Genomic DNA, 18,945 nt, shown 5'->3' with positions numbered 1-18,945 from the left:
ACTATCCTTCCACCTCCAGCCCCGTTTTCCCCCCCTTCCAGCTGCCACGAGGAGCCGGGACAGAGCCACTTGTCTGGCCGCCAGGAGTCTGGTGCTTTTCGAGTGTTGGGGGCGGGGGGGCTGTCTTTCAATCACACCTCTCATCCCCCCACCCTGACCACGCCCTATCCCATCCTTGGCTTTGCTTTCTGCTCACTGCCAGGGGTTAGAGACCCCCCGGGCTGCTAGTGCCAACCTGACACCGTAGCGCTGGGAGGAGGCCCCTAGCAGCCGCACAGCCCCTAACTGAGATGGGGAGCCCTGTCGTGCCAGGAGCGACACAGGACCCCTCCCCCGGAGATGGGGGGCCTCTGTCACACTGGCCACTAGAGACATCCCCAATCCTGCCCCCGCTCAGGGGCCCTGTCACACGGGGTGCACACAGGCCCTGCCACGAAGAGCTCACGGGGTGAATAGTTGAAGAGGGAAACTGAGGCAACGTGCCCCAGCAGCCAGGCCAACCTAGGAGTCCTGAGCCTCAAACCTCCCAAAGCAGCGTCCCTCTGAGCTGCTTTTGTGAGCCGGGGTCACACCGATGCCCCAAGCCATGCGGGTGGGGAGGGGGGGGGACAGCTGTGGAGAGTCCTGCCTCATTGCCCACATCCACCCCACCTTTGCCCCCTTTTTCTCCCACTCTGCCTCTTCCCCCCACTTTGCTCCTGCAGGGACCCAATCATAGACTCATAGACTCATAGGTCAGAAGGGACCAATCTGATCATCTAGTCTGACCTCCTGCACAAGGCAGGCCACAGAACCCCACCCATCCAATTTTATAACAACCCCTATCCCAGGACCGAGCTATTGAAATCCTCAAAAATGGTTTGAAGACCTCAAGCTGCAGGGAAACCACCAGCAAGCGACCCGTGCCCCACACTGCAGGGGAAGGCGAAAAACCTCCAGGGCCTCTGCCAATCCGCCCTGGAGGAAAATTCCTTCCCGACCCCAAATATGGCGATCAGCTAAACCCTGAGCATGTGGGCAAGACTCACCAGCCAGCACCCAAGAAGGAATTCTCTGCAGCAACTCAGTACCCATCGCATGCAACATCTCCCCGCAGACCATTGAGCAGACCTGTCTGGTGGTAATTCAAGATCAATTGCCCAAATTAGCGATCCTATCATAACATCCCCTCCATATACTTATCAAGCTTTGTCTTAAAGCCAGGAAAGTCTTTTGCCCCTACTACTTCCCTCGGAAGGCTGTTCCAGAACTTCACTCCCCTAATGGTCAGAAACCTTCATCTAATTTCAAGTCTAAACTTCCTAATATCCAGTTTATACCCATTCGTCCTCGTGCCTACATTAGTACTAAACTTAAATAATTCCTCTCCCTCCCTAACGTTAACCCCCTTGATATATTTATATAGAGCAAGCATATCCCCCCTCAGCCTTCTTTTGGCCAGGCTAAACAAGCCAAGCTCTTTGAGTCTCCTTTCATAAGGTAGTTTTTCCATTCCTCGGATCATCCTTGTAGCCCGTCTCTGAACCTGTTCCAGTTTGAATTCATCCTCCTTGAACATGGGACACCAGAAATGCACACAGTATTCCTGACACCCCCCCCCAGCCAGAACAGGAGGGAGGGTACTGGGCTCTATTTGCTGTCCCAGCCTCTTTACCTGCCCCCTGCCCCCCCCCCTGGCATCTCTTCATTCGCTGCCTCCTGGGGTGGGCTGCGTGGCATGGATGGGCACACGGAGCCGATGGCGTGAGGCCCCCTGCTCCCCGTTCAGAGCCAGCAAGGATGGGCGTGAATCCTCGAACGTTTTCCACACTCTCGCGTGCCTCCCACAGCTGCCCGGGAGTGGGGCCTCCTGCTCTGCCTGCCCAGGGCGCCCTGTTCAGTTCGCCTTGGGCACGGCTTGGCGAGGGGCAGCGCTGCCTAGCTGGCAGTGCTGCCAAAGAAACGGCCCATTGAGGTGGGTGGCAGGGGGCTGGGCACAGCACAGACCCCGACTGGGTTCAGGGCCCCTGCCCCACAGAGCTCAGAGAGGGGATGGGTCAGCCCCACCTCCCAACAGAGGGGGGTTGAGAGTGAAGAATGGGACAGAGGCGGGGATGGAACCCAGGAGTCCTGGCTCCCACTCCCCCGCCCAGTCCCCGACACACACACACTGATTCCCTAGTTCCCAGCTGCAGCTCTGGGCCCTGGTTCCCAACCCGTGAGTGCAGCCCCCTTCCCAGTGTGGCTATTGGGGGGGGTCAGTGACATGTAACCCCCTGCCCTGTTCTGCTTGCAAACCCCCCTGCTCCAGTGTGATCAGCTTGGCCTGGCGCCTGCTGGCCGTGGAGGGGGGGCTTCCTTCCCACTCTAGCATGCGCTGTCTCCCGGGGGGGGGGGGCCCACCCCGTCCCCTGGCTGGGCGCAGGCCCTACCCACAACGCATTGCACAGCCGTGGCAGAGGGACCCACCCCAGGGCTGAGTTGGGCACAGCCCCAAACAAGTGCAGGGTTCCCCCCAATGCCCAGCCTGTGCCCCCCCCACCTCCCCTAGGTGTGACAGCTCCCAAATGGGGCAACCCCTGCCCCACACGAGGGGTGGGAGGTGTAACTGGCCTCTCCATAGGACGGTGCTTTACCACCCCGCCCCCGGGGCTCTGGCCTCACTGACTCCGTGGGGCGATGGCCCATTGACCCCGGGGGGGGGGGGTGGCCCTTTATGGAGTCCTCAGAAGGCTGCCGGGGACGGGGGTGGGGCAGGGTTAATGGCTGTTGAAAGAGCCCAGCAAAGGGTGAGGTGGCCAGGGACCTTGAACCCAGGAAACAGGCTCTTCCACTTTTCTGTTGCTGCGTTTTCTTTGTGTTCAATCGATGTTAATTCCACCCCCCACATCCCCTCTGCGGCAGCGTACAGCCCGTGGGCGCTATCCGCAGGCTGGGCTCACTCCTGTTCTTTGTGGGGGGCACAGGCAGGCCTGCCAGGCACAGGGGGCGTCTATGGGTGGGTGGATGGATGGATGTGGGGTAGGACAGAGCAGGGGATGGGCGGGGTAGGATAGATACAGAGAGGGCGTCTATGGGGTGGGTGGATGTGGGGTAGGACAGATAGCGGGGGATGGATGGGGTAGGATAGATACAGAGAGGGAGCGTCTATCGAGTGGGTGGATGCATGTGGGGTAGGACAGATAGCAGGGGATGGGTGGGGTAGGATAGATACAGAGGGGGCGTCTGTGGGGTGGGTGGATGTGGGGTAGGACAGAGCAGGGGATGGGTGGGGTAGGATAGATACAGAGGGGGCGTCTGTGGGGTGGGTGGATGTGGGGTAGGACAGAGCAGAGGATGGGTGGGGTAGGATAGATACAGAGGGGGCGTCTGTGGGGTGGATGGATGTGGGGTAGGACAGAGCAGGGGATGGGTGGGGTAGGATAAATACAGAGGGGGCGTCTGTGCGGTGGGTGGATGTGGGGTAGCACAGAGCAGGGGATGGGTGGGGTAGGATAGATACAGAGGGGGCGTCTGTGGGGTGGATGGATGTGGGGTAGGACAGAGCAGGGGATGGGTGGGGTAGGATAAATACAGAGGGGGCGTCTGTGCGGTGGGTGGATGTGGAGTAGCACAGAGAACAGGGGATGGGTGGGGTTGGATAGATACAGACGGGGCGTCTGTGGGGTGGGTGGATGTGGGGTAGGACAGAGCAGGGGATGGGTGGGGTAGGATAGATACAGACGAGGCGTCTATGGGGTGGATGGATGTGGGGTAGGACAGAGCAGGGGATGGGTGGGGTAGGATAGATACAGACGGGGGCGTCTGTGGGGTGGGTGGATGTGGGGTAGCACAGAGAGCAGGGGATGGGTGGGGTCGGATAGATACAGAGGAGGTGTCTGTGGGGTGGGTGGATGTGGGGTAGGACAGAGCAGGGGATGGGTGGGGTAGGATAGATACAGACGAGGCGTTTGTGGGGTGGGTGGATGTGGGGTAGGACAGAGCAGGGGATGGGTGGGGTCGGATAGATACAGACGGGGCGTCTATGGGGTGAATGGATGTGGGGTAGGATAGATACAGACGAGGCGTCTGTGGGGTGGATGGATGTGGGGTAGCACAGAGAGCAGGGGATGGGTGGGGTAGGATAAATACAGAGGGGGCGTCTATGGGGTGGGTGGATGTGGGGTAGGACAGAGCAGGGGATGGGTGGGATAGGATAGATACAGACGGGGCGTCTATGGGGTGAATGGATGTGGGGTAGGATAGATACAGACGAGGCGTCTGTGGGGTGGATGGATGTGGGGTAGCACAGAGAGCAGGGGATGGGTGGGGTCGGATAGATACAGAGGAGGTGTCTGTGGGGTGGGTGGATGTGGGGTAGCACAGAGAGCAGGGGATGGGTGGGGTAGGATAGATACAGACGAGGCGTTTGTGGGGTGGGTGGATGTGGGGTAGGACAGAGCAGGGGATGGGTGGGGTCAGATAGATACAGAGGGGGCGTCTGTGGGGTGGATGGATGTGGGGTAGGACAGAGCACGGGATGGGTGGGGTAGGATAGATACAGACGAGGCGTCTGTGGGGTGGATGGATGTGGAGTAGCACAGAGAGCAGGGGATGGGTGGGGTAGGATAGATACAGAGGGGGTGTCTGTAGGGTGGGTGGATGTGGGGTAGGACAGAGCAGGGGATGGGTGGGGTAGGATAGATACAGACGAGGCGTCTATGGGGTGGATGGATGTGGGGTAGGACAGAGCAGGGGATGGGTGGGGTAGGATGGATACAGACGGGGGCGTCTGTGGGGTGGGTGGATGTGGGGTAGCACAGAGAGCAGGGGATGGGTGGGGTAGGATAGATACAGAGGGGGCGTCTGTGGGGTGGGTGGATGTGGGGTAGGACAGAGCAGGGGATGGGTGGGGTTGGATAGATACAGACGGGGCGTCTGTGGGGTGGGTGGATGTGGGGTAGAACAGAGCAGGGGATGGGTGGGGTAGGATAGATACAGACGGGGCGTCTGTGGGGTGGGTGGATGTGGGGTAGGACAGAGCAGGGGATGGGTGTGGTAGGATAGATACAGATGGGGCGTCTGTGGGGTGGGTGGATGTGGGGTAGGACAGAGCAGGGGATGGGTGGGGTAGGATAGATACAGAGGGGGTGTCTGTGGGGTGGGTGGATGTGGGGTAGCACAGAGAGGAGGGGATGGGTTGGGTAGGATAGATACAGAGGAGGCGTCTGTGGGGTGGGTGGATGTGGGGTAGGACAGAGCAGGGGATGGGTGGGATAGGATAGATACAGACGGGGCGTCTATGGGGTGAATGGATGTGGGGTAGGATAGATACAGACGAGGCGTCTGTGGGGTGGATGGATGTGGGGTAGCACAGAGAGCAGGGGATGGGTGGGGTCGGATAGATACAGAGGAGGTGTCTGTGGGGTGGGTGGATGTGGGGTAGCACAGAGAGCAGGGGATGGGTGGGGTAGGATAGATACAGACGAGGCGTTTGTGGGGTGGGTGGATGTGGGGTAGGACAGAGCAGGGGATGGGTGGGGTCAGATAGATACAGAGGGGGCGTCTGTGGGGTGGATGGATGTGGGGTAGGACAGAGCACGGGATGGGTGGGGTAGGATAGATACAGACGAGGCGTCTGTGGGGTGGATGGATGTGGAGTAGCACAGAGAGCAGGGGATGGGTGGGGTAGGATAGATACAGAGGGGGTGTCTGTAGGGTGGGTGGATGTGGGGTAGGACAGAGCAGGGGATGGGTGGGGTAGGATAGATACAGACGAGGCGTCTATGGGGTGGATGGATGTGGGGTAGGACAGAGCAGGGGATGGGTGGGGTAGGATGGATACAGACGGGGGCGTCTGTGGGGTGGGTGGATGTGGGGTAGCACAGAGAGCAGGGGATGGGTGGGGTAGGATAGATACAGAGGGGGCGTCTGTGGGGTGGGTGGATGTGGGGTAGGACAGAGCAGGGGATGGGTGGGGTTGGATAGATACAGACGGGGCGTCTGTGGGGTGGGTGGATGTGGGGTAGAACAGAGCAGGGGATGGGTGGGGTAGGATAGATACAGACGGGGCGTCTGTGGGGTGGGTGGATGTGGGGTAGGACAGAGCAGGGGATGGGTGTGGTAGGATAGATACAGATGGGGCGTCTGTGGGGTGGGTGGATGTGGGGTAGGACAGAGCAGGGGATGGGTGGGGTAGGATAGATACAGAGGGGGTGTCTGTGGGGTGGGTGGATGTGGGGTAGCACAGAGAGGAGGGGATGGGTTGGGTAGGATAGATACAGAGGAGGCGTCTGTGGGGTGAATGGATGTGGGGTAGGACAGAGCAGGGGATGGGTGGGGTAGGATAGATACAGAGGGGGCATCTGTGGGGTGGGTAGATGTGGGATAGCACAGAGAGCAGGGGATGGGTGGGGTAGGATAGATACAGACGGGGCGTCTGTGGGGTGAATGGATGTGGGGTAGGACAGAGCAGGGGATGGGTGGGTAGGATAGATACAGAGGGGGCGTCTGTGGGGTGAATGGATGTGGGGTAGGACAGAGCAGGGGATGGGTGGGGTCGGATAGATACAGACGAGGCGTTTGTGGGGTGGGTGGATGTGGGGTAGGACAGAGCAGGGGATGGGTGGGGTAGGATAGATATAGAGGGGGGTGTCTGTGGGGTGGGTGGATGTGGGGTAGGACAGAGCAGGGGATGGGTGAGGTCGGATAGATACAGACGAGGCGTCTGTGGGGTGGGTGGATGTGGGGTAGGACAGAGCAGGTGATGGGTGGGGTAGGATAGATACAGAGGAGGCGTCTGTGGGGTGAATGGATGTGGGGTAGGACAGAGCAGGGGATGGGTGGGGTAGGATAGATACAGAGGGGGCGTCTGTGGGGTGAATGGATGTGGGGTAGGATAGATACAGACTGGGGCGTCTATGAGGTGGGTGGATGTGGAGTAGCACAGAGAACAGGGGATGGGTGGAGTCGGATAGATACAGACGGCGGTGTCTGTGGGGTGGGTGGATGTGGGGTAGGACAGAGCAGGGGATGGGTGGGGTAGGATAGATACAGAGGGGGCGTCTGTGGGGTGAATGGATGTGGGGTAGAACAGAGCAGGGGATGGGTGGGTAGGATAGATACAGAGGGGAGTGTCTGTGGGGTGGGTGGATGTGGGGTAGGACAGAGCAGAGGATGGGTGGGGTAGGATAGATACAGAGGGGGCGTCTGTGGGGTGGATGGATGTGGGGTAGCACAGAGAGCAGGGGATGGGTGGGGTAGGATAAATAAAGAGGGGGCGTCTGTGGGGTGGGTGGATGTGGGGTAGCACAGAGAGCAGGGGATGGGTGGGGTAGGATAGATACAGACGGGGCATCTGTGGGGTGGGTGGAAGTGGGGTAGGACAGAGCAGGGGATGGGTGAGGTCGGATAGATACAGATGGGGGCGTCTATGGGGTGGATGGATGTGGGGTAGCAGAGAGAGCAGGGGATGGGTGGGGTAGGATAGATACAGAGGGGGCGTCTGTGGGGTGGGTGGATGTGGGGTAGCACAGAGAGCAGGGGATGGGTTGGGTAGGATAGATAAAGAGGAGGCGTCTGTGGGGTGAATGGATGTGGGGTAGGACAGAGCAGGGGATGGGTGGGGTCGGATAGATACAGACGGGGGTGTCTGTGGGGTGGGTGGATGTGGGGTAGGACAGAGCAGGGGATGGGTGGGGTAGGATAGATACAGAGGGGGCGTCTGTGGGGTGAATGGATGTGGGGTAGGACAGAGCAGGGGATGGGTGGGGTAGGATAGATAGAGACGAGGCGTCTGTGGGGTGAATGGATGTGGGGTAGCACAGAGAGCAGGGGATGGGTTGGGTAGGATAGATACAGAGGGGGCGTCTGTGGGGTGAATGGATGTGGGGTAGGACAGAGCAGGGGATGGGTGGGGTAGGATAGATACAGAGGGGGCGTCTGTGGGGTGGGTGGATGTGGGGTAGGACAGAGCAGGGGATGGGTGGGGTAGGATAGATACAGAGGGGGCGTCTGTGGGGTGAATGGATGTGGGGTAGGACAGAGCAGGGGATGGGTGGGGTAGGATAGATACAGAGGGGGCGTCCGTGGGGTGGGTGGATGCACAGGGGCGTTTGGGGTTAGATACGGAGGGTGCAGAACAATAGGTGGATCGAGAGATCACGCTGGAGCCAATTGTGCATTCCCAGGGCTGGGAGCCAGGACTCCTGGGTTCTTTCCCTGGCTCTGGGAGGAGAGTAGGGGCTGGTGGTTAGAGTAGGGGGCGCTGGGAGCCAGGACTCCTGGGTTCTCTCCTGGCTCCGGGGTGGGAGTAGGGGCTGGTGGTTAGAGCAGGGGGCGCTGGGAGCCAGGACTCCTGGGTTCTCTCCTGGCTCCGGGGTGGGAGTAGGGGCTGGTGGTTAGAGCAGGGGGGCCTGGGAGCCAGGACTCCTGGGTTCTCTCCTGGCTCCGGGGTGGGAGTAGGGGCTGGTGGTTAGAGCAGGGGGCGCTGGGAGTCAGGACTCCTGGGTTCTCTCCTGGCTCTGGGGTGGGAGTAGGGGCTGGTGGTTAGAGCAGGGGGGGGCTGGGAGCCAGGACTCCTGGGTTCTCTCCCTGGCTCTGGGGTGGGAGTAGGGGCTGGTGGTTAGAGCAGGGGGGCCTGGGAGCCAGGACTCCTGGGTTCTCTCCCTGGCTCTGGGGTGGGAGTAGGGGCTGGTGGTTAGAGCACGGGGGGCTGGGAGGCAGGACTCCTGGGTTCTCGTCTGGAGCAACAGTAGCCACGTTACCGCAGGCTGCCCCTGGGTGTGTTGCCTGGATTGGCACCGAGAACTCACCCTTCTTTCCCCCCTTTTTGCCCCCCAGATCCGCGTGGTGAAAGCGTTCCGTAGCTCGCTCTACGAGGGCCTGGAGAAGCCGGACTCCAAGACCTCGATCCACAACTTCATGGCCCCCCCGGAGTTCCTGCTGAACGACTATACCCACAACATCCCCCTGATCGACGACACCGACGTGGAGGAGAGCGAGGCCGCCCGCCGCCCCCCGCCCGCCCCCAACACCAACAACAACGCCATCGCCGAGGGCTGCAAGTCTGCTACCTGCGCCAGCCCCGCCAGCCTGCTGCACAGCATGGAAACCTCCCTCTAACGCCGGGGGGCTGCTGGAGCGGGACCTGCCTGCGCCCAGAGCTGGGACCGGGCGCCACCCCCATTTCTCTGGGGAGCCCTAGCCCCACGCGCGCCCCAGGCCTGCGCCCCAGGGCCTGCCAGCCCAGGCAGACTCCTTGGGGGGCCAGCGCCGGCCGGGAAGGACCCGCTGCGGGCGGCCGGGCGGGGCGAGGGCCAGTTCCCGATCTATAGCCTCAGTCTATATACCAGACCGCCTGACTGTCTTACAGGCCAGCCCCACGTGCCACTCCCCACCCAGCATCCCCAGGGCAACTGGCCGCCCAAGCGCTGGGGGACTGTGCATTTCGGTTGAAAGTGGCCGGGCGCTGGAGCCGTGGTGTAACAAGGGCCTAGACGTGAAAACATGGCGGGGGGGTGGGGGACGGGCTGCAGCACCCATCCCACTGGCCCCTGCCTGGCCCCTCGACCACGAGCAGGGCCCCCAGTGTGCTGCGTCGCCCGTCAGGCCGGGTGCTGCAGATACAGGGTGAGGCAGCCCCCCCTGCCCCCCAAGCACTGCTAGGGAGGAGACACTACAGCGTGGGAAGGGGCCCGTGTGCTGCAGAAGGGGAGGAGCATCCGCTCTGGTTCCCAACACCCCTCCAGCAGCACTGCCCGGCACCCAGGCCCCACCCTGCCCTCTGTGCCCCTGGTCTCTTCGGGGAACCTCCCAGTCCCCATGGGGTGGCAGAGGAGCAGCCCCTCAGCTGCCCCATTCACACCAGCTAGGGCTGGCCCTCAGGTGTTACCTACAGACCTTCAGCTCCCCCACCTGAGGCTGGGAGCCCGGACTGCTGGGGTCTCTCCCCCACTTTGGGAGGGGAGTGGGGGGGAGGGTGCTGGGGGCCAGGACTCCTGAGTCCTTGCCCTGGCTCTGGGAGGGCAGTGGGCGCTGGTGGGTTAGAGCAGGGCGCTCTGGGAGGCAGGACTGCTGGGTTCTCTCCCTAGCTCTGGGAGGGAAGGGGGTCTAGTGGTTAGAGTAGGGAGGCTTGGGAGCCAGGATGCCTGGGTTCTACCCTTGGCTCTGGTAGGGCAAGTAGCTGCTGCTGCCTCAATTTCCCCTTCTGCCACAATCCTCAAAAGCCCCCTGTGGGAGGCAGGAGTGTGGGGGCTCCCATATTTCCTGTGAGGCCCCTTTCCTGTTTCCACACCTAAGCCTGCGTCCCAGCGCCAGCGCTCTCCAAAGCCATGCCTTCTGGCTAAGGGTAACCCCCCCCCAGCCCAGCCCCTCGCCTCCCTGGGGGCCGAATGCAGGAAATCTCACCGCCGGCCAGCCAGCTTGTTCACATTCAATATTGTAGATATATTGATAGATGGGGGGGGGGGTGAATATATAGATCTATATTTAAAACAAACCAAACGTTAACCCCCCCCCACTCCCCGCTCACTCTTCAGCCACCTCGCTGGGTCTAACCACGCCCACGTGGGGGAGCTGGTCTGGTTTCTTCCCTTCCTCCAGCTGGGGACACACACAAACTGGTTTTGGTTTTTTTAAGGAACAAAAATCAATTGAAGGTTTCTATGGGTGTCCCCCCCCTTCCCCAGTGTGGGGGTGGCTTTCGGACTGAAATTGTGACCACCCCCAACCATGCCCATTTCCGGATCAAAGCATATAACCCAACTGAATGGCTCGATGAAGTTTGTTCATATTATTAAAAATTACTGAAATAACCCTCCCGAAGGCCTTTCTCCTCCTGCAGCGGGGGGCCGTAAGACGAGGGTGATGCAGGCTCTCTGCAAACTCAGGCAGAGTCGGCTACACATGTGGGGGACCCCCCCCCCAGCCTCATGGCTGTGGTGATTATACCGAGGCCCCCTTTGCGACCCAGCACCGCTCCACGGGCCCAGGCATCAGCAAGCGAAATGGGTGCCAGGCCCAATCCCGGGGCAAAGCCCAAAGAACAACCCGCTCACAGCTGGTTCACAGGCACAGCTGTACTCGCCGGAGCAGGGGCAAAGAGAAGCCCTGGGTCCACACAGAATCGGCCAGTCGGGCCCCACGGCGTGCTATGTGGCGCTTTGGAGCTTGTGGCCCAGCGGCTGCAGCGCCCTGCCTGGCGGCTCTGAGCTGGCACGGTGCTCAGGGCAGATGGCCTTCTCGAGGCGCAGCTGGCCCACAGGAGGAGCATGGGCAGCAAGGGCAATGGCTGTGGGACAGGACACCCAGACTGCAACCAGCACTCTGCTTTCACAGCTGGGGAAGGGGCAGGGAATGGGGCCTGGGGTCTTTACCCTCTGGGGGCGCTGGCTCCAATCGGGCCCCAGGGCAGGGACTGGCTGGCTCACGGGGGGCTGGGAATGGGGCAGGGGTCTGTCCCCTCTAGGGGCGCCGGCTCCAATCTGGGGGCTGTGGAATGGGGCCCGGAGCCTGTCCCCTCTAGGGGGTCCCAGCTCCCATCTGGCCCAGGGCAAGGACTGTCTGGCTTGGGGGCTGGGGAATGGGGCCTGTCCCCTCTGGGGGGCGCCGGCCCCGATCTGGCCCCAGAGTGGGGACTGGCTGGCTCAGGAGGATGGGGGAATGGGGCCTGGGGCCTGTCCCCTCTGGGGGGCGCTGGCCCCGATCTGGCCCCAGGGCAGGGACTGGCTGGCTCAAGGGAACAGGGGAATGGGGCAGGGGCCTGTCCCCTCTAGGGGGTGCCAGCTCTGATCTGGCTGCAGGGCGGAGACTGGCTGGCTTAGGGGGGTGGGAATGGGGCCTGGGGTCTTTCCCCTCTAGGGGCACTGGCGCCCATCCCGCCCCAGGACAGGGACTGGCTGGCTTGGGGGGGTGGGAATGGGGCCTGTCCCCTCCCCAGCACTGGGTCGCTCTCTGGACCCCATTAGGAGATTTCCGCATCCAAGGTGTAAATCTGGATCAGGTCCAAGACGATCTGGTCAATCTGAGTCTGGCTGAGATCTTCACTGAACACCTGGAGAGGAGAAAGGAGAGCAGAGCAGCGGCGCAGGGACCTGATTTAGCTGGGGATTGGGCCTGCTTGGGGCAGGGGATTGGACTAGTTCAGGGGGGCTCCAACTTGGGGTCGGGACCCGTCAGGGGGTTGCAAGGTTATTACATGGGGGGTCACGAGCTGTCAGCCTCCACCTCAAACCCCGCTTTGCCTCCACAATTTATACTGATGTTAAATATATTTAAAAGTGTTTTTCATTTATTGGTGGGGGGTCGCACTCAGAAGCTGCTGTGTGACCAGGGGCACCAGTAGAAAAGTCTGAGAGACACTGCACTAGATACCTCCTGAGGTCCCCTCCAACCCTGAGATCCTATGAAAGCTGGGGAGCTCTGCAGTGGGGCAGGGGCCTGTCCCCTCTAGGGGGCGCCGGCTCCCACCCAGCCCCAGGGCAGGGACTGGCTGGCTCAGAGGGGCGGGGAATGGGGCAGGGGCCTGTCCCCTCTGGGGGGTGCCGGCTCCCACCCAGCCCCAGGGCGGGGACTGGCTGGCTCAGAGGGGCGGGGAATGGGGCAGGAGCCTGTCCCCTCTGGGGGGTGCCGGCTCCCACCCAGCCCCAGGGTGGGGACTGGCTGGCTCAGGGGGCTGGGGAATGGGGCAGGGGCCTGTCCCCTCGGGGGCGCTGGCTCCCACCCAGCCCCAGGGCGGGGACTGGCTGGCTCAGGGGGACAGGGAATGGGGCAGGGGCCTGTCCCCTCTGGGGGGTGCTGGCTCCCACCCAGCCCCAGGGCGGGGACTGGCTGGCTCAGGGGGACGGGGAATGGGGCAGGGGCCTGTCCCCTCTAGGGGGTGCTGGCGCCCACCCAGCCCCAGGGCGGAACTGGCTGGCTCAGGGGGTGGGGAATGGGGCAGGGGCCTGTGCCCTCTAGGGGGTGCTGGCTCCGACCCAGCCCCAGCGCAGGGACTGGCTGGCTCAGGGGGACGGGGAATGGGGCAGGGGCCTGCCCCCTCTAGGGGGCGCTGGTGCCCACCCAGCCCCAGGGCGGGGACTGGCTGGCTCAGGGGGTGGGGAATGGGGCAGGGGCCTGTCCCCTCGGGGGCGCTGGCTCCCACCCAGCCCCAGGGCGGGACTGGCTGGCTCAGGGGGTGGGGAATGGGGCAGGGGCCTGTCCCCTCTAGGGGGTGCTGGCGCCCACCCAGCCCCAGGGCGGAACAGGCTGGCTCAGGGGGGTGGGGAATGGGGCAGGGGCCTGTCCCCTCTAGGGGGTGCTGGCTCCCACCCGGCCACAGGGCGGGGACTGGCTGGCTCAGGGGGTGGGGAATGGGGCAGAGGCCTGTCCCCTCTAGGGGGCGCTGGCTCCCACCCAGCCCCAGGGCGGGGACTGGCTGGCTCAGGGGGGCGGGGAATGGGGCAGGGGCCTGTCCCCTCTGGGGGGTGCTGGCTCCCACCCAGCCCCAGGGCGGGGACTGGCTGGCTCAGAGGGTGGGGAATGGGGCAGGGGCCTGTCCCCTCTCGGGGGCTCTGGCTCCCACCCAGCCCCAGGGCGGGGACTGGCTGGCTCAGGGGGTGGGAAATGGGGCAGGGGCCTGTCCCCTCTAGGGGGCTCTGGCTCCCACCCAGCCCCAGGGTGGGGACTGGCTGGCTCAGGGGGTGGGAAATGGGGCAGGGGCCTGTCCCCTCTAGGGGGCTCTGGCTCCCACCCAGCCCCAGGGCGGGGACTGGCTGGCTCAGGGGGACGGGGAATGGGGCAGGGGCCTGTCCCCTCTAGGGGGCTCTGGCTCCCACCCGGCCCCAGGGTGGGGACTGGCTGGCTCAGGGGGTGGGAAATGGGGCAGGGGCCTGTCCCCTCTAGGGGGCTCTGGCTCCCACCCGGCCCCAGGGCGGGGACTGGCTGGCTCAGGGGGGTGGGGAATGGGGCAGGGGCCTGTCCCCTCTAGGGGGTGCTGGCGCCCAGCCAGCCCCAGGGTGGGGACTGGCTGGCTCAGGGGGACGGGGAATGGGGCTGGGGCCTGTCCCCTCTAGGGGGTGCTGGCTCCCACCCGGCCCCAGGGCGGGACTGGCTGGCTCAGGGGGTGGGGAATGAGGCTGGGGCCTGTCCCCTCGGGGGCGCTGGCTCCCACCCGGCCCCAGGGCGGGACTGGCTGGCTCAGGAGGTGGGGAATGGGGCAGGGGCCTGTCCCCTCTAGGGGGTGCTGGCACCCACCCAGCCCCAGGGCGGGGACTGGCTGGCTCAGGGGGATGGGGAATGGGGCAGGGGCCTGTTCCCTCTGGGGGGTGCTGGCTCCCACCCAGCCCCAGGGCGGGGACTGGCTGGCTCAGGGGGACGGGGAATGGGGCAGGGGCCTGTCCCCTCTAGGGGGTGCTAGCGCCCACCCAGCCCCAGGGCGGGGACTGGCTGGCTGGGGCAAAGCTGTTTTAGAGCATCAGAGAAGGGGAGACTGGGAGGCAGGACGCCTGGGTTCTGTCCCAGGCTCCGCCACTGGTTCTCTGTTACCCTGAGCCAGCCACTTTCCCCCTCTGTGCCTCAGTTTCCCCAGGAGAAGGACCCTTAGGTGCGGGCTAAGTCCCTGCCTCTTTTACCTGCCACCAGGGTCTCTGAGCCTGTGCATGGGTGGGCACCTCCACCCCGTAGCAGTGCAGGGCGAGGTACAGCACGGCCACCGCCACGTGCTGAGGGGGGTAGCGCACGCACAGCCCGCCGTGGTAGCTGTCCCGGAGCAGTGCCCAGGCTGCCGCCGAGACAGGGGTCCGCTCCCAGCTGTGCCGGTTCATCCACTGCCTCAGGGAGAGCAGGTAATGGAGCAGGTACTGCAGGGAGAGATGGGGGGATGATGGGGGACCCAGGAGTCCTGGCTCCTAGCCCCCAGCTCCAACCCACCAGACCCCCCCTTCCCCATAGAACCCAGGCATCCTAGCCTCCATTGCCAGTCCTTTCCTTGCAGGGCAGAACGGCAGGTTCAGGGCAAATCCCCTGTGTCCCTCCGCTGCGCCCCTAGGCCCATCCTGAGGACCCACCTTGTGGGGGTGCCGGAAGGAGACGCGGAAGCCGAGCACCCGCAGCATGAGCAGCTCGCATTGGACGATGCTGTCCCGCAGCTCCCAGAAATGGGAGTCGAGTTCCAGGGGGTCGCTCTGGGGGTGTAAGTACCTGGGGAGGGGGAGGTTAGCAGGGGCTGGGACTGGGGAGACAGGAATTCTGGCCCCCACCCTTCCTACTCTAGCCCTGCAGACGCGACTCTCCTCCCAGAGCGGGGAGAGAACCCAGGAGTCCTGGCTCCCAGCCCCCTCGTTCTAACCCACCAGACCCAGCTCCCCTTCCAGAGCCAAGGAGAGAACCCAGGAATCCTGGCTCCCAGCCATCAGACTCCCGCCCCTCCCAGGGCCGGGGAGAGAACCCAGGAGTCCTGGCTCCCGGCTCCCAGCTCTACCCTCTAGGACGCGGGGTGCAGACCCCCGGCCGGAGGCAGGCTGGGGTTACCGGTGGCTGACGTTAATGATGTCCCGGGTGCGTAGGTGCTGCTCCTCCACCTTCCCGGCCAGGTACAGTGCCGCCATGGCCACCAGGTAGGGGTCGTAGGGCCCCGGGGCCACTGTGGCCGTGAAGAAACTGTGGTAGATGGTGCAGGCCGTGGCCACAGGAATGGATCGCAGGCCCAGCTTCACCCCTGGGTGAGAGGGGGGTGTCACTGTGAGGGAGGGGAGAGCCGCCCCAACCGACATGCCACCCACCCCTTCCCCAATTGGCATGGCCCCCCTTCCCCCTCAGGAATATGGTGTCGGCTTCCCCTTAGGCATCCCCCAATTGACTGGCCACCTCGTCTATGCCCCACACTGGTCAGCTGCCCCTTGTCCCTCCCATTCTGCCCATTTGGCAGGGCCTCCCATCCCCCAGCAGTCACTGCCCCCCTGGTAGCATGGTCGCCCCAGTATCCCACACCGCCCCACCCTCCTCTCTCCCCCCGCATGGCAGCCCCCAAGCTTTTACCTGCCTCCATGATGAACCGGGTGACCTTGAAATGGATCTTGGTCTTGGCGGCTCCCCGTCCAGTCTGGTCGCTCGCCGCCCGGTTGGGCTCCATGGCGCCAGCCGCTGCCTGTGCAGAGAGACCAGCGAGTCACTCCCCCAGCGCCACCGCCTGCTGCCATGACCGCGTTTGGTATGACATCACCCAGCACTGCGCGACCCTGTGTGACATCGGGTGGGCTGGTGACCTCACTTGATGACATCACCCAGCACTACCACGACCCTGTGTGACATCAGGTGCATTGGTGACCTCACTCGATGACATCACCCAGCACTGCCATGACCCTGTGTGACATCGGGTGGGCTGGTGACCTCACTCGATGACATCACCCAGCACTGCCATGACCCTGTGTGACATCGGGTGGGCTGGTGACCTCACTCGATGACATCACCCAGCACTGCCATGACCCTGTGTGACATCGGGTGGGCTGGTGACCTCACTCGATGACATCACCCAGCACTACCACGACCCTGTGTGACATCAGGTGCGTTGGTGACCTCACTTGATGACATCACGCAACAAGACATCATCACCCCAGTGCCATGACATCACTAGCTGTGCACTGTCACCATGACAACAGTCATGAGGTGTGACCTCCTGCCCTTCTGTGACATCACTCTGCAGTGAGATGACATCATACACCTCACAACGGCATCATGTGACACAACACAGTGACGTCACCGCATATTTTGATGACCTCACGTGTGGCCCTTGACCCATCCGTGCCCACCGCGTCACTTCCTCCCGCCGCCCTGGGGCCAGGTGACCGGTGCTCCTCACTCAATCAGGAGCCCTCGCCGGCTTGAGCCGTCCCCATGAACCAGCCTGTGGCCCCAGTCACCGCTAGGCCCCGCGGCGCCGGTGCCCGGATGTAGCCGGCTCTGCACGACAGGGAGGCCCCCACTTCCGGGTTGCGGGGTCCTTCCCGTCCGGATGTAGGTGTCCACTCAAAGTGCCTGATAATAACTCGCGCAGCCCGATCTCGGCGGGGCTGGTGACTGGACTCCCCGCTCTTCATAATACGGGGGAGCCGTGGGCTTCTCCCTTCCGTCCGCGCCCACTTCGGGACAGGCACCCGCCAACGTCAGCCCACCCTGGGGTCCTGCGTAAGAGCGGAGCCTTTTCTCGCTTCTGATTGGCTAGAGGCAGAGGCAGGCTGGCCAACTGGAGGAGGCGGAGTGTGGCGGCTCTCTTGCTCCCCGCGCGGTTTCGCGCCTTCCTCTGATTGGCCCTGAGGCCTGAGCGGCCGCCAATCACAGGACGCCGCCTCGTGCGCTGGGAGGGAAGGGAGAACTGGCCAACCTGGAGGCGAGGAGGCACTGGCCAATCGCCTTAGGAGCAGCCAGAGGAGCCCAGAGAGCAGGGGGAGGGGTTGGAGGGGCTGGGGGAGGGGCCCAGAGAGCAGGAGGAGGGGTTGGAGGGTGTGGGGGAGGAGCCCAGAGAGCAGGGGGAGGGGTTGGAGGGGCTGGGGGAGGGGCCCAGAGAGCAAGGGGAGGAGTTAGAGGGGCTGGGGGAGGGGCCCAGAGAGCAGGGGGAGGGGTTGGAGGGGCTGGGGGAGGGGCCCAGAGAGCAGGAGGAGGGGTTGGAGGGGCTGGGGGAGGGGCCCAGAGAGCAGGGGGAGGAGTTGGAGGGTGTGGGGGAGGAGCCCAGAGAGCAGGGGGAGGGGTTGGAGGGTGTGGGGGAGGAGACCAGAGAGCAGGGGGAGGGGTTGGAGGGGCTGGGGGAGGGGCCCAGAGAGCAAGGGGAGGAGTTAGAGGGGCTGGGGGAGGGGCCCAGAGAGCAGGGGGAGGAGTTGGAAGGGCTGGGGGAGGGGCCCAGAGAGCAGGGGGAGGGGTTGGAGGGGCTGGGGGAGGGGCCCAGAGAGCAGGGGGAGGGGTTGGAGGGGCTGGGGGAGGGGGCAAGAGAGCAGGGGGAGGGGTTGGAGGGGCTGGGGGAGGGGCCCAGAGACCAGGGGGAGGGGTTGGAGGGGCTGGGGGAGGGGGCAAGAGAGCAGGGGGAGGAGTTGGAGGGTTTGGGGGAAGAGCCCAGAGAGCAGGAGGAGGGGTTGGAGGGGCTGGGGGAGGGGGCAAGAGAGCAGGGGGAGGAGTTGGAGGGGTTGGGGGAGGAGCCCAGAGAGCAGGAGGAGGGGTTGGAGGGGCTGGGGGAGGGGGCAAGAGAGCAGGGGGAGGAGTTGGAGGGGTTGGGGGAGGAGCCCAGAGAGCAGGGGGAGGGGTTGGAGGGTTTGGGGGAGGGGTCCAGAGAGCAGGGGGAGGAGTTGGAGGGGCTGGGGGCAGGGCAAAGAGATCAGGGGGAGGAGTTGGAGGGTTTGGGGGAGGGGTCCAGAGATCAGGGGGAGGAGTTGGAGGGTTTGGGGAGGGTCCAGAGAGCAGGGGGAGGAGTTGCAGGGGCTGGGGGAGGGGCCCAGAGAGCAAGGGGAGGAGTTAGAGGGGCTGGGGGAGGGGCCCAGACAGCAGGGGGAGGAGTTGCAGGGGCTGGGGGAGGAGCCCAGAGAGCAGGGGGAGGGGTTGGAGGGGCTGGGGGAGGGGCCCAGAGACCAGGAGGAGGAGTTAGAGGGGTTGGGGGAGGGGTCCAGAGAGCAGGGGAAGGAGTTGGAGGGGCTGGGGGAGGGGCCCAGAGAGCAGGGGGAGGGGTTGGAGGGAAGGGGGAGGGGCCCAGAGAGCAGGGGGAGGAGTTGGAGGGGCTGGGGGAGGGGCCCAGAGATCAGGGGGAGGAGTTGGAGGGTTTGGGGGAGGGTCCAGAGATCAGGGGGAGGAGTTGGAGGGTTTGGGGGAGGGTCCAGAGAGCAGGGAGAGGAGTTGGAGGGGTTGGGGGAGGGGTCCAGAGAGGAGCGGGAGGATTTGGAGGGGCTGGGGGCGGGGCGAAGAGATCAGGGGGAGGAGTTGGAGGGTTTGGGAGAGGAGCCCAGAGAGCAGGGGGAGGAGTTTCAGGGGTTG

The 18,945-nt window shown here is 63.9% G+C and overlaps 2 protein-coding genes across 6 annotated transcripts in view; one reads left to right on the top strand and one right to left on the bottom strand.

Annotated features, from left to right (window-relative positions):
• The window catches only part of LOC127036471 (plasma membrane calcium-transporting ATPase 3-like), a 71,812-nt gene extending 62,257 nt beyond the window's left edge, over nucleotides 1-9,555 (top strand). Inside the window, exon 23 of the mRNA XM_050927419.1 lies at nucleotides 8,800-9,555. Coding sequence (XP_050783376.1) covers nucleotides 8,800-9,081 — 282 coding nt within the window. The 3' untranslated portion in view covers nucleotides 9,082-9,555. The remainder of the gene's footprint in view (nucleotides 1-8,799) is intronic.
• An 871-nt stretch (nucleotides 9,556-10,426) lies between these two features.
• LOC127036445 (cyclin-Q-like) lies at nucleotides 10,427-16,929 on the bottom strand. Of its 5 annotated transcripts, none has more exons than XM_050927386.1 (6): nucleotides 16,591-16,929; nucleotides 15,973-16,081; nucleotides 15,466-15,652; nucleotides 15,003-15,135; nucleotides 14,568-14,795; nucleotides 10,427-12,010 (listed from the first exon to the last, which is right to left on the bottom strand). In XM_050927386.1, exons 1-6 carry the CDS (start codon nucleotides 16,648-16,650, stop codon nucleotides 11,921-11,923), a joined length of 807 nt encoding a protein of 268 aa, XP_050783343.1. In that variant the 5' UTR covers nucleotides 16,651-16,929; the 3' UTR covers nucleotides 10,427-11,920. The 5 variants fall into 5 exon arrangements, with proteins under 5 accessions (XP_050783343.1, XP_050783339.1, XP_050783340.1 ...); XM_050927382.1 differs by having other exon boundaries at nucleotides 16,715-16,929; XM_050927383.1 differs by having other exon boundaries at nucleotides 16,710-16,928.
• Nucleotides 16,930-18,945: the final 2,016 nt, after the last annotated feature.

This window comes from Gopherus flavomarginatus, chromosome 18 (genome assembly GCF_025201925.1).
Source record: "Gopherus flavomarginatus isolate rGopFla2 chromosome 18, rGopFla2.mat.asm, whole genome shotgun sequence".
Classification (NCBI taxonomy): Eukaryota; Metazoa; Chordata; order Testudines; family Testudinidae; genus Gopherus; species Gopherus flavomarginatus.
Note: the sequence above shows the minus strand (reverse complement) of the source record. Positions and strands in the feature narration are given on the sequence as shown.

What these genes read in the sequence shown, in the direction of transcription:
- LOC127036445 (XM_050927386.1), bottom strand. Translation starts at nt 16,650, where the DNA reads ATGATGTCATCTCACTGCAGAGTGATGTCACAGAAGGGCAGGAGGTCA. An exon ending in CCGGTTCATCATGGAGGCAG is followed by an intron (nt 15,653 to 15,972) that starts GTAAAAGCTTGG and finishes CCTCTCACCCAG; the next exon opens with GGGTGAAGCTGGGCCTGCGA. An exon ending in CCTTCCGGCACCCCCACAAG is followed by an intron (nt 14,796 to 15,002) that starts GTGGGTCCTCAG and finishes CTCTCCCTGCAG; the next exon opens with TACCTGCTCCATTACCTGCT.